The sequence below is a fragment of the Trachemys scripta genome, chromosome 1 (genome assembly GCF_013100865.1).
Source record: "Trachemys scripta elegans isolate TJP31775 chromosome 1, CAS_Tse_1.0, whole genome shotgun sequence".
Classification (NCBI taxonomy): domain Eukaryota; kingdom Metazoa; phylum Chordata; order Testudines; family Emydidae; genus Trachemys; species Trachemys scripta.
Genome location: NC_048298.1, coordinates 156,744,444 through 156,757,499, shown reverse-complemented (window position 1 = coordinate 156,757,499; position 13,056 = coordinate 156,744,444). Strand labels below are relative to the sequence as shown.

At 40.4% G+C, this 13,056-nt stretch overlaps 1 protein-coding gene across 1 annotated transcript; it reads right to left on the bottom strand.

Moving 5' to 3' along the window:
• Positions 1-280: 280 nt before the first annotated feature.
• LOC117876210 (cytotoxic T-lymphocyte protein 4-like) lies at positions 281-11,718 on the bottom strand. Its single transcript, XM_034768178.1, has 3 exons — positions 11,508-11,718; positions 10,169-10,287; positions 281-436 (listed from the first exon to the last, which is right to left on the bottom strand). The coding sequence occupies exons 1-3, from the start codon at positions 11,716-11,718 to the stop codon at positions 329-331; spliced, it is 438 nt and encodes a 145-aa protein (XP_034624069.1). The 3' UTR covers positions 281-328.
• Positions 11,719-13,056: the final 1,338 nt, after the last annotated feature.

Below are 13,056 nucleotides of genomic sequence, written 5' to 3'. Positions count from 1 at the left end.
GTAAAGGCTACAATACAACACAAGTGGTAAGAGAAACCATAAAAAATAATTAAGACAATGTGCAACTAACAACAGCTAATCATTGAGCTCCATGGGACATAAGCACTTGCTTAACCTCAAGTGATACTTAAGTGCTTTGCTGACTAAGGACAAATTCTAGTTCTACAATGTTGAAAAACAAACAAATCAAAATCCCACCAAATTAATGCTGTTCTTAAGCATATAGTGCTCTATACCCATCATGCTTTATGATTAAAAAATATAATCATTCTAGAATTTCAACCAAGGCTGGGATAGCCACTTTCCAACATTTCTAGCTCCACAGTTTTCACTCATCACTCTTAGTACTTTCTTTTGCAAAAGTCATATCCACGTATATCAAAGAGTCTCTGCTTGGCTGTGAAGGAGAACTTGTGCAGGTAGGTTTTCTTCTAACCTGAAAAGAAAGCATTAAGATATATTACATAAACAGTAAGTGTGTGATCTATTAAAGCTGCACAGGCAACTTATACACACAAGAGTTGACTTCTATTCTGACTTCTTAATTTGTCAGTGTTGCTTTATCACCTTTAGGGGTAAAGATAATGAGCTTCCTGTAACAAGGCCATTGCACCTGATTCTGCTCCCACTCAAGTTCATGGTAAAAATCTCCCATTGACATCCGGGTGCGCAGGATTGGAGTCAAAATTGTCCTCCGCCACACTGCTTTGCTTAAACAATCTATGTTCTTCAAATATAGCCTGTGAACAAACGTTCATGGAGATTTACCTATGTGAAAGTGTGCAGGAACAATAGCAACATGCAATTTTTGAGGAAGAGAGAAAAATTAGACAACAGCTAAAACTTCAAATCAGGGTCACTCTTAATAACTAGTAACTCAAATATAGTTGAATTTTCTTCAAATTTTGCAAATTCCTTCTCTGTTTTCAGGATCAATATGGCAGTTTTCAGGTCAAGAACACATTTAAAGCCAAAGTTCTCAGAGTGCTAAAAGAGGCCTATAAAATGGAAGCTAGATGAAACTTTAATTATGGGGAAGCTGCTGCTTCTTTAAAACACAGACACAACTATAAGACCTAAATAAATAGATTGAATAAAACAATAGCACAGTATGATCCTAATCATTGACACTGGGTGATTTGAAATGGTTGGTTTATCAGATAATTAGGAAGCAACAGTGCTGGAGAGACTAGTAGCTCATAAGACGAGGAGGGTCTTAGTGAGGATTTAAGTGATTCTACTGTAGTTAGTTATAACTTCACCAGTCACACATAACGTAGGATTTCTCTCCACCCATCCTCCCCCATCAATGCTAGTTATTTTCTTCATGTCTTTCCATCTGCCAGGGAAAATGCACTGCAGGTCTTTAAAATACCTTACACTAGGTGAAAGACCAAAGGAAAAGCAGCCATTTGTAATAATATCTGATTCATTTCTTCAACCCCTTATGAGACTGATCAGACCCTAACACCCCATGCAAGACTTGACATCAGAAATGTTGATAGTCTGACAAAAATAAACAGATAATACCAAGTATTACTTTGAGCATAAAATAGAAGACACATGATCTTTCACAATCGGGGGCAATTGTCAGGTGGGAGTTTTTTCTTGTTTACATGTTTACATAGACTGTGTGTGATCCTTTATAGGCCATGGCATGACAGTGAGTCACACAGGAAATTAAACTACATATGTCTTTATGCGACGAGCCATTGCCCAAATTTAATTAGGTAGGATTACAAATCGATAATAGGCTTCATTAGCATAATGTTATTCCCATGAAAATATGTGGTGGGATTATGAATTTAAATCATTTCTCCAAAGAACACACAGATTTCATTCATCAAAGCAACAGCAATTTTCACTTCAAGAAACATTCCTGATTTACATAATGATTCTCAACTCATGATGCAAGATTTATAAATCACATTGTCAATCTAAAAGATGCCCTCTATTCAAATTATGAAGCCTCTGTGACTAGGGACCCATTATTCTGAATGGAGAAGCCATAAAAACATCAGTACCTCTGACTTAAAATTGATCTATTAGGTAATAATGTTTCAAGTGGAACTTGGTACTCCATTTATTAAAAATGTATGTCTGTAGTTGGGTTTCACACTGGATATTAATGAAAGCCTGTATATTTCAATCATGATGTAGATTTTACAACCAATATGGACATAAAATGAAGTGGCTGAAGGAGAGGCGTCCAGGCTGTGAAGACTGTCTCCATCCAAATGTCCCAAAAGTCAGAGGTGCTTGGATCTGAGGCACAGGCCAATGTTGAGTAGTTTTTCTTTTTTAGTTCACTTCTGAGTGAAGCTAGTTTGCTGTTTGACACCTCCAGTATAAGTGGACAAGAACCCAGTCTCTTGGCCATCAGAATGTTCCACTATTATAATTCAGCATTTCCATTTTCACAGCAGCCTTAGAAAAGGTAGGCTTTTCACTTTTCATTAGTGGTTCCTCTGGACCATCAATCAGCTGCCTTACATTTTGGGTATAGATCAAAAGTAAAGGTTGAAAAACGAATTAATAAAATGCAGCAGAGTGGCATCAAAGGATTAGTAAGAGGTATAGGGAAGCTTGAGTGGGAAATCTCTTGGAAGAGAAGGGAGGAGGCAAGTCCCTGTTCCTTAGGGGGGCTGTGTGTGTGTGTGTTTCCACTTCAGTTTGTAAAGGGTGGCAAGGGGCAGTGTACTGTGAGAGAAGCAGAACCCTGATTGGGGTGGAGTTTCCCTGATTATGGGTCCTATAAAGACAGCTAAACAGTCAGCCAGCGGCACAGGAGCCAGCAAACAGAACTGTAAACAGGGGAGTTTGTAAAGGAAGTTTGGGGAGGGTCATGTTTGGAGTCTTGGTTTTTCATTTTCCTTGACAGGAGGTTAGGCAGGAAGGCCATGATAGATAGTCAGCAGTGGTAGTGACCGAAGGAATGGAAGAAGCAATGAAGATGACTGGATGTGGAAGCTGTGGGCAGGGCCGGCTCCAGGTACCAGCCCAGCAAGTAGGTGCTTGGGCGGCCAAGGGGAAGGGGGCGGCATGTCCAGCTCTTCGGCGGCAATTCGGCGGCAGGTCCCTCACTCCCTTTCGGAGCAAAATCGCGATCATGGCTTTTTTTTTTTTTTTTTTTTTGCTGCTTGGGGGCAGCAAAAACCCTGGAGCCGGCCCTGGCTGTGGGTTGTTGTACATGTTTCTGGAGTGGGTACCTGAAAAGAGTTTTGTATGGAGTACCACCTGATCAAGCTGATGGAAGAAAAGATCTGAGGCTTGGAGACACACGTGGAAAGTATGGTTGAATTTTGAAGGGGATTTGACCAGATGATGAGGGAAGGTGAGAGGAGCTGAAGGGAAAAGTCAAGACTGGTGGATGGAAGGTGGACTGAAGAACTCTAAGGGGAGACTGCTGGGTTAGGAAAGTGGCCAGTGGAAGCATGTGACTATGAGAACCAAGCAGAGGAAAAATAGAGCTCAGGAATAGCTTTGCTGAGTTGGAAAATGAAGAAGGGGCCCAGCAGGCAGTAACTGAAGGCGGGAGGGCCAGGAAAAAGAGAAGCTAGTCCTGTAAGAAGAGGGGAAGAGCCAATCGAGATATCCAGAGTTCAGAGCCCCAGAAGGATGCAGAATGCCTCACAGAAGATTGCATGGGAGAATTAAAAAACAAGATGACTTGAAGCCAAAAGGAACAGAAGGAAGGCTGAGAATCACACCATCACGAAGAAAAGATAAGTCTACATTTTTGGTGACTCTCTACTAAGAAGAACAGACAGGCCTGTCCCTAGAGCTGATCCAGAGAACAGAAGGGTGTGCTGTCTTCCAAGAGCTAAGATATGGGATGTGGACCTGAGGCTGAAGAGGATCCTAAAGACACTTAAGGAAATGGAGGCTCAGGTGATCTTCAGTGGGATTCTTCCCATCCCTAGAGGAGGAGAATCAAGGTATGATGATCAACAAATGGCTCAGGCAGTGGTGCTATAAGGAGGGATTTGGGATGTTTGACCACTGGGAGGCATTCATGGGGAGAGGACTGTTTGTATGGAATGGACTCCACCTGCATAGGGAGGGAAATAGACTTCTGGAGTGGAGGTTGGCATAATTGATTAATAATAATATATGGAGATATACCTATCTCATAGAACTGGAAGGGACCCCAAAAGTCCAACCCCCTGGCTTCGCTAGCAGGACCAAGTACTGATTTTTGCCCCAGCTCCCTAGGTGGCCCCGTCAAGGATTGAACTTACCCCTGGGTTTAGCAGACTAATGCTCAAACCACTGAGCTACCCCTCCTCTCAGCTTTAAATTGGGAATTTGGAGGAGACAGTCAGGAGACACTCAGTAATCGCCACACCTGATTCTATCATTGAGTGGGAGAAAAATCAAGTAAGAAAAGATACAGCAATGGAGAAAGGAACAGCAGTGGGTAGGAGAATGGACAATAAGAGGAAAGTCAGGTAGGTAACACTGGCAGTAGAATGACTATTCAGTTCAGGGCCACCGGGGGGGGCAAGTGGGTCAATTTGCCCCGGGCCCCACAGGGGCCCCCACGAGAATATAGTATTCTACAGTATTGCAACTTTTTTTTATGGAAGGCCCCCAAAATTGCTTTGCCCCAAGCCCCGTGAATCCTCTGGGTGGCCCTGATTCAGTCAGGAGGAATGTGGCGAAGCCAAGCAGCAACAACTAAGATGTTTGTACGCCAATGCATGGAGCCTGGGTAACAAAATGGAGGCACTAGAACTACTGGTGCAGGAAGTGAAACCAGATATTACAGGGATAACAAACATGGTGGAATAATAGTCATGACTGGAGTATAGCTATTGAAGGATGTGTGCTGTTCAGGAAAGACACAAATAAAGGCTAAGGGGTGTAGTAGCATTGTATATTAATGATGAGGTAGACTGTTTAAAAAAAAAAATTAGAAGTGTTGGATGGATAAAAGAGTCTGGGTCAAAATCAATTTGGGGAAGAAAGCTACTAGAGGTTCCCTTGGGGTAGTGCTTGGGGTATTCTACAGACCGCCAGAATCCGATTCAGATGCGGATAGAGACATCTTTAATGTTTGTAATAAAATAACTAGTACTCAGAATTGTTTGAGTATGGAAGACTTTAATTTCACAGCTACAGATTGGAGGACAAGTGCTACTAATAATGGTAGGACCCAGATTTTCTTGAATGTGATAGCTATTATATTTCTTCACTCCAATAATCACTGAACCAACAAAAGGTGATGCCATTTTAGATTTGGTATTTGTGAGTAGCGAGGACCTCCTAGAAGAACTGGTTGTAGGAGCAAACTTGATTTGAGTGATCATGAGCTAATTCAGTTTAAATTAAACTAAATGGAAAGATAAATAAAATAGATCTGCAACTTGGCTCCTTCATTTCAAAAGGGCAAACCTTAAAAAAAATTAAGGGAATTAGTTAAAGTGGACTGGACTGAAGAACTCAAGGATCTAAATGTGGCGGAGGCTTGGAATTAGTTTCTGCAACTTTGACTTAAAGTATCGGAAGCCTGCATCCCAAGCAAGGGATAAAATACAACATGGTTTTACAAAAGGTAGATCATGCCTAATCTCCTTCTTTGAGAAGCTAACTGATTTTTGGCACAGGATGTGCAGTAAATCTACCTGGATTTCAGTAAGGCATTTTAGACAGTTCCACATGGGACGTTATTAGTTAAATTGGAGAAGATGGGGATTAATATGAGAATTGAAAGGTGGATAAGGAACTGATTAAAGGGGAGACTACAATGGGTCATACTGAAAGGTGAACTGTCAGGCTGGAGGAAGATTACTAGTGGAGATCCTCATAGATCGGTCTTGGGACCAATTTTATTTAACATTCTTATTAATGACCCTGGCACAAAAAGTGGGTGTGCGCTAATAAAATTTGTGGATGACACAAAGTTGGGAGGTATTGCCAATATGGAGGAGGACCAGAATATCCCACAAGAAGATCTGGATGACTTTGAAAACTGGAGTAATAGAATTGGGATGAAATTTAATAATGCAAAGTGCAAGGTCATGCACTTCGAGACTAATATCAATTTTTGCTATAAATTGGTGATTTATCAGTCAGCAGAGACTGAGGAGGAGAAAGACCTGGGTGTATTGATTGATCACAAGATGACTGAGCCGCCAATGTGATGTGGCTGTGGAAAAAAGCTAATGCAGTCCTAGGATGCATCAGGCAAGGTATTTCCAGTTGAGACGGAAGTGTTAGTGTCATTATATGAGACACTGCTGAGACCGCATCTGGAATACTGTGTGCAATTCTGGTCTCCCATGTTTAAGATAGATGAATTCAAATTTGAACAGATGCAGAGAGAGGCTACTAACATGATCCACGGTATGCAAAACCTACCTTATGAGAGGAGACTCAGAGTTTGGCTTGTTTAGCCTAATTAAAAGAAGGCTGAGGAGAGAGATGATTGCTCTCTATAAATACATCAGAGGGATAAAAACTTAAATAACTCCTCTCCTTCCCTGGTAAAGTACCAGCGTGGATACAAGAACAAATGGCTATAAACTGGCCATCGACAAGTTTAGGCTTGAAATTACATGAAGGTTTCTAACAATCGGAGAAGTGAATTTGTGAAACAGCCTTCCCAGGGGAGCAGTGAGGGCAAAAAAACTAAGTGGCTTAAAGACTGAGCCAGAGGTTATGGGTCTATTACAGGAATGGGTGGGTGAGAGTCTGTGGCCTGCAATGTGCAGGAAGTCAGAGTAGATAATCACGATGGTCCCTTCTGGCCTTAAAGCCTAGAAGTCTATGCATCTCAGAATGAAATATAAAACACTAGCAGAAAATATAAATAAAAGCATATTATATAACTCTTGAGTCTCACTGTCCTGGAAGCTCTTTTGAGTGAGTAAATTCTGTGCATTAGGTAGTGAACAAGAATTCTGCACCACAGACTGTACTTGGTTCATCTTGTTTGACACGTATAGTTTAATTTCACTAATTTCTCATGTACTTAGTGCATGTAAAAATGTTTAGTAATAAGACTTCATTATGGCAATGACTCTTAAATCTGTGAGGAGTGGAGTAAGATGGCTGGGTTGTTGAGAGACTTAGGGGTTGAAGGAGTCCTGCAATTAGACTGGTAAGTTTCTCCTGCATAATGCAATATAGAGAGGCTCTATTTAGCTCCTACCCAACAACAAAGCCAATTTAAGGCTACACAGATTTGTAAATCATGTTCTGTACCCAAAAGCAGCTGAAACAAAACCCAAATACCCAGTGTATAATGTAAAACACAAGCCTTACGACAGTATTCCTGCCAGCATGCCTTTCTGAAGGCTTCCCTTGCACAAAGAGACTGCCTGATATTGTTACCAAAAAGGGGTGGGTCAGGAAAGAATGGCTTCCAAGGCAGAATCTGTCTATAGCAGTTTGTTCTTAGTGTGATCTAAATGATAATAGATAATACTATTAGGAGTACATCTGTATATATAAGCAAAAGGCTGATTGATTAGCTATTTATTAAAAGTCCATTGTTTCTGTAGTTTATAATCATCCATAACATCGTCTAGAAGCATTTAATGTGTTCTAGATGACTAGAAGCATATGACACTTTTGTCTGTAACATGCTTATAACATCTATCATTAATTAAAGCTTTATAAACTATTTATTAAATTTATCCTTAGTATAAAGTGCAACCGTTACTTGGATTGCAGTAGCAGCCATAATGTGCGAGGCACTTTCCAAACACAGAGGAAGAGACAGTCCTTGACCAAAAGTGCCTTTGATTGGAGGCTTTAAAATTGCTTTACACGCACAAGTTTTCTCTGGTGGGGAAAGAGCAGAACTACCTTCTCTTGTTGCTGTCTTGCCAGAGGACAAAAACATCGTTTTTAATTTCTAGCTAGAGTTCAGAAGGGTGGACGACTACACTGTCTCTGTAAATCAGATCTGAGTTTGTTGTTAGTCCCTGTGCAGTTTAGACCAGAACTTTGATTTCTGGGATGATCATCAAAGCTGCAGCCTTTTCCCCTTCCTTCATCTAGATCTTTTTGTTTTAGTAATTACAACTTTTCAAGCTGATATGCAACTCAGTAGACACAAGGAATGGGGAAAATATTTCCAGTGTAATCTGGTATAAAAGACTAAAAATGTTACTAAGTAAACATTTAATCTCCCAAATGTTGGCAGGTTCAGGGTGGTTTTTTTTTTTTTCTTTCTAATCATATCTGGTAACTTTGGGAGTGACTGGTGGCACAGTAATAAACTTCAAAGAAAAAGTAATCTCCTAAAATGCTTTAAGATACAAACAAAGAACAACAGAGGGTCCTGTGGCACCTTTGAGACTAACAGAAGTATTGGGAGCATAAGCTTTCATGGGTAAGAACCTCACTTCTTCAGATGCAAGAACTGCTTCTTCTTGCATCTGAAGAAGTGAGGTTCTTACCCACGAAAGCTTATGCTCCNAAGGTTTATTTGAACTGCAACATCGGAGTGTTTCCCATTAGGAATTAGAAGCTGCAAGCCTTGTAGTTCCAGGTCCTTTTTCTTTAGATCAGTCTGCTATTGCCCTCATTGCGTTATTTTCAGTCTGACTGTTCTTTGTTTCAGAGGGGTAGCCGTGTTAGTCTGAATCTGTAAAAAGCAACAGAGGGTCCTGTGGCACCTTTGAGACTAACAGAAGTATTGGGAGCATAAGCTTTCGTGGGTAAGAACCTCACTTCTTCAGATGCAAGAAGAAGCAGTTCTTGCATCTGAAGAAGTGAGGTTCTTACCCATGAAAGCTTATGCTCCCAATACTTCTGTTAGTCTCAAAGGTGCCACAGGACCCTCTGTTGCTTTTTACAGATTCAGACTAACACGGCTACCCCTCTGAAACAAAGAACAGTCAGACTGAAAATAACGCAATGAGGGCAATAGCAGACTGATCTAAAGAAAAAGGACCTGGAACTACAAGGCTTGCAGCTTCTAATTCCTAATGGGAAACACTCCGATGTTGCAGTTCAAATAAACCTTCCAAAGTCTGGAAGGTTATTGCAATTTACTGGAGATGCTTGGATCTGTTTTTTTTACAAGAAATTTTTCTTGTGGAATTTCTACTATTTCCTACTTTAACCTATTTGATATACCCCCTAGGAGAAGTTTTTTGTTGTAGTATTATGCTGTTTCTTTCTGTTCTTATGTCCCAGACTTCCTGTGTGACCTTGGTCAATTCACTAAGGGTATCCCTACGCTGCAGCTGGAGGAGTGATTGCAGCACATGTAGACGTACCTGAGCTAGCTTTAATCTAGCTAGTTCAAGTTCTGAGAGCAGTGAAGCCGTGGTGGCTGTATGAGCCCACCCAGGACCCTGGCTGTGTACTCTGGCGGTGGTGACTAGCCTGTGCTTTAGTCCATGTTGTCACAGCTTCACTGCTATTGGTATCCAAGCTAGCTAGATTAAAACTAGCTCTGGTATGGCTACAGATCCTGCAGTCACACCTCTGGTTCAGTGGCTTTGGCCTCTCTGTGACTCCATTCCCAGCCTGTACAATGAGGATAATAGTACTTCCCTACCTTACAGCGGTGCTGTGAGGAGAAATACATTGAGAGAGCCTCCATACTGCAGGACTGGGGGCCATGTAAATACATAAGATGGGTAGGTGGAGCTTCATATTTAGTTCCCTGCTGTATTGTAGGTTTTTCTCCTGTTGTGTTTACTTTGAGTTCAGGTTTGTACAACCTGCAAAAACTCAGTGGCATTCACCCCAAATCCCTGCATTTCACCCTGGTTTTGGGCCCAAAACCATGAAAAGTCCCAGTGTGCTGCAGGATAGTTTGACCTGAAATGATAACTTGGTCCCTAGTGCTTTGGAAAGCTAATCCAAAATCAGTGGTTTGCTGTGAACGTGTTGCACAATTTTAATGCTTTTAAGAATGAAATTGTCTTTGGTAAACTAATAGAGTTCTTTCAAATCTCAAAAGGGGAAGATTCACGTGAAGAGTTGTCCATTCCCTGGTCCGGTCTGCACACCTAGATACCAGAATGGTGAGTGTATTCAGACATGGCTAATGCATACTTCTTCCTGATGGCTACACTCCATGACCTTGAACAAGTCAGTTATTATGTAGTCCTGTCAAAACTGAGTACAAACAGGACCTCACTGTAAACAAAATGCTGCTATGTTAGTCTGGGAAATCTACTCATTAAAATGGTGTGCTTACCAGTACATAAATTATGGTAGTCATGATGATCACAAATGTATAGGCTGCCAGGGTCCCCAAGCATATGACAAATTTAGTTTCTGATGACTTGCAGGAATCTTGCAATGTATCTTCTATTCCTAAGCATAAAATATTACAATTTAAAATAAAACCTGGTTCTGAAGCATATACTCTCCCCTCAGGTTTCATTGAGCTTTTCACAAAAATGTAGGCTTTTGCCTTGTAGTTTAAAAACAAACAAACAAACAAACCAAAAAAAAAAAAAAAAAAAAAAAAACCCCACACACTTCAAGAGAAATGTTTTGTTGTTTTTGCAGAGTCAAAACACAGGAACTCCAAAAGGGCTTTTGGAAAACAAAATGTCAAGCCATTTGCAAGTTAGTATGCAAAAATGTTTCACTGTCTAAAAACAAGGCCTAGAAATTAGAAACCAGCTGGAAATATATGACTGTACTGGGACTCTAGTTTTAATCTTAAAAATCATTAACATTATTTTAATATTTAATGTCTGACACAGAAGGCCAATAGTTCATAGATTGTGGTTTTCCTAGTGTGACTTTAAGAGCATCTTGTTCTATAGTATATAATCTATATTTTACTGAAATGAATAACCATTTATAAATACACATTCAGCCCTGGATGGTATCAATAAATCTATGACTTTGTATGAAAGCATCATTTATCTGCTACAGCACATAGGTGTGGCATTTAAAAACGTTTTTTTTTTTTTTTTTTTTTCCCCCAAAATGCAAAGTTAGTGACTTAGGCTAAAGGAGAAACTTTTTAGGTGGAATACTGAGGATGTGATATTTACATAACACCCAATTTGTGCTAGGTACTTTAGTAGCAGTAAGGCTCTTCTATTCTGTAGGCTAGTCACTAGAGGGCAGTACTGTACCAAAACAGCATGGTAGAGTGGGGAAACTTGTGAATTGCTGATGTCCCTGGCATACTGGGCCTGTGGATAAACCTAGAACTTCAGTCTCCAGAGCTGTTGTTGATGCAGCATTTTGCATTAGCATTAAAGTGTGGGTTTTTTGTTTGTTTTCAGACTATGGGAAAAAATGCCTATATCTAAGGATAAAGACTGCTTATTACATTTAGACTTAAGTATGGACAGTAGTTGCTATTTAAGAAGTCACCATTTGCAAACGAATATCATACAATGATACATGCTATATTTCTCATGCTACAGTTTCTCTCCGTAGAACATAACAGTCTGGTGTCCGTTGGCAATACTGGTATGTTAATAGCGACTGAAGTACGGTACCTTTAAGACTAACACAATTTAGTTGAAGATCAAGAAAAAGTTTCAAAATGAGGCTTAGCAAAATCCTACCACAGATGTAAGTTCCATTGCTACTTCCTTCTAGATATGGAGGTGGTATCAGGCGTGCCACTTTGCAGGTGTACAGACCAACATCCCGTGGTTGAAGATTCTTCACTTCTAAGAAGACTACGCCTTTTAGAAGATTGCCTGTGAGCTTGTATTTTCCATCATCCCTTGATAACAAAGCACTTTGGTTTAAAGGCAACCTCTTTGAAGACATGGTTATTTTCTTCATGGAATCATTAGAAAGCAGCAATTGTATATTCCAGTAGACTTCAATTTCAGCCTCTGATAGAAACTGGAAGTCAAATATACAATCAAGAAGTGCAGATGTGCCATATTTAATAGAGGCTACGGTGGGATATTGCATTACTGTGATATAGGCTGTGAAATAAAAGCACAAATCATCTATTAGTCCATGTTCCTTTCTTATCTCATAGATCTTCAGCTACTGCTTCCAAATTAGTCCTAAATTTTCACACTTGCTTTAAGATTTATCTGCCTCCAAATGTAATTAGGTACTAATCTGGCTGTTTAATGGATTAAAAATAGCCTTAATTAGAAGGCTGTGTGTTCTCTCAGGGGGCTGTTACATCAGCATTCCTGATTATATCACAGCAGGAGCACTGCTTTATCACTGTTTGCTTGCTTTAAGAAATCCCTCATCAGAAGGGGAGAGGATGTAAGAGGGTAATTAGAGATTAGTACAGCTCCTCTTCTGGAGAGAGGGATCTGGACTTTTCGTTCCTAATTCACACAGTTTTGTTGTTTTTCTTTTAAAAAAAAAAAATTTTTTTTTTTTTTGTTCAGGTTTCTCAAGCAAGTTTTTCATCTTTAAAAAATTGTCTTGTTAGGGAGGTGGGAACATACATGTTGTGTGAAAGCCCATGGCAGTGCCCAGTTGCTGTACTTCATCCAACACAGTCTGTTTCTGCAGCCCCAAAGCTGAGTAGTGCTTACACACACAAAAGTAATAATACCTGGCTCTTATATTGCGCTTTCCATCTAGAGATCTCAACGCATTTACAGAGGAACTCAGTATTCTTATCCCCATTTTATAGATGGGGAAATTAAGACAGGGAGGTGACGTGATTGGTCCAAGATCACCCAGCAGCAGAGCTGGGAATAGAACCTATGTCTCCTCCTCCTAATCTGGTGCTCTACCGGTAAGGCCCCACTGTCTTCCCGATTGATGATGTTTGGGCAATACTGTTCATTGTGAGCAATCCTGCAGAGCTTGGCACTAATACTATGGAGGCGCACTTTACATGTGCAGCTACCACTGATGTAACAAGGGGATTGTTAAATGCTGGATATTTTCTGGTTAGACAGTTTAAATATTGGATCAGTTTGGACAACCGTGAGCCAAGGGAGCACTTTTGTGGAGAGAAGAGGATTGATGCTTCTTTCAGACCATAGAGTTCCTAAAATACTGGGGAAGCTGTTGTGATTCAAAACAATTCAGGGGCCTAGTTGTTTCCTCAAAAAGTTGTTAGCTTCATGCCTAATGTAATGTGCATGTCCTTACATAGATATTCAAATGTCCATAACTTGAGTT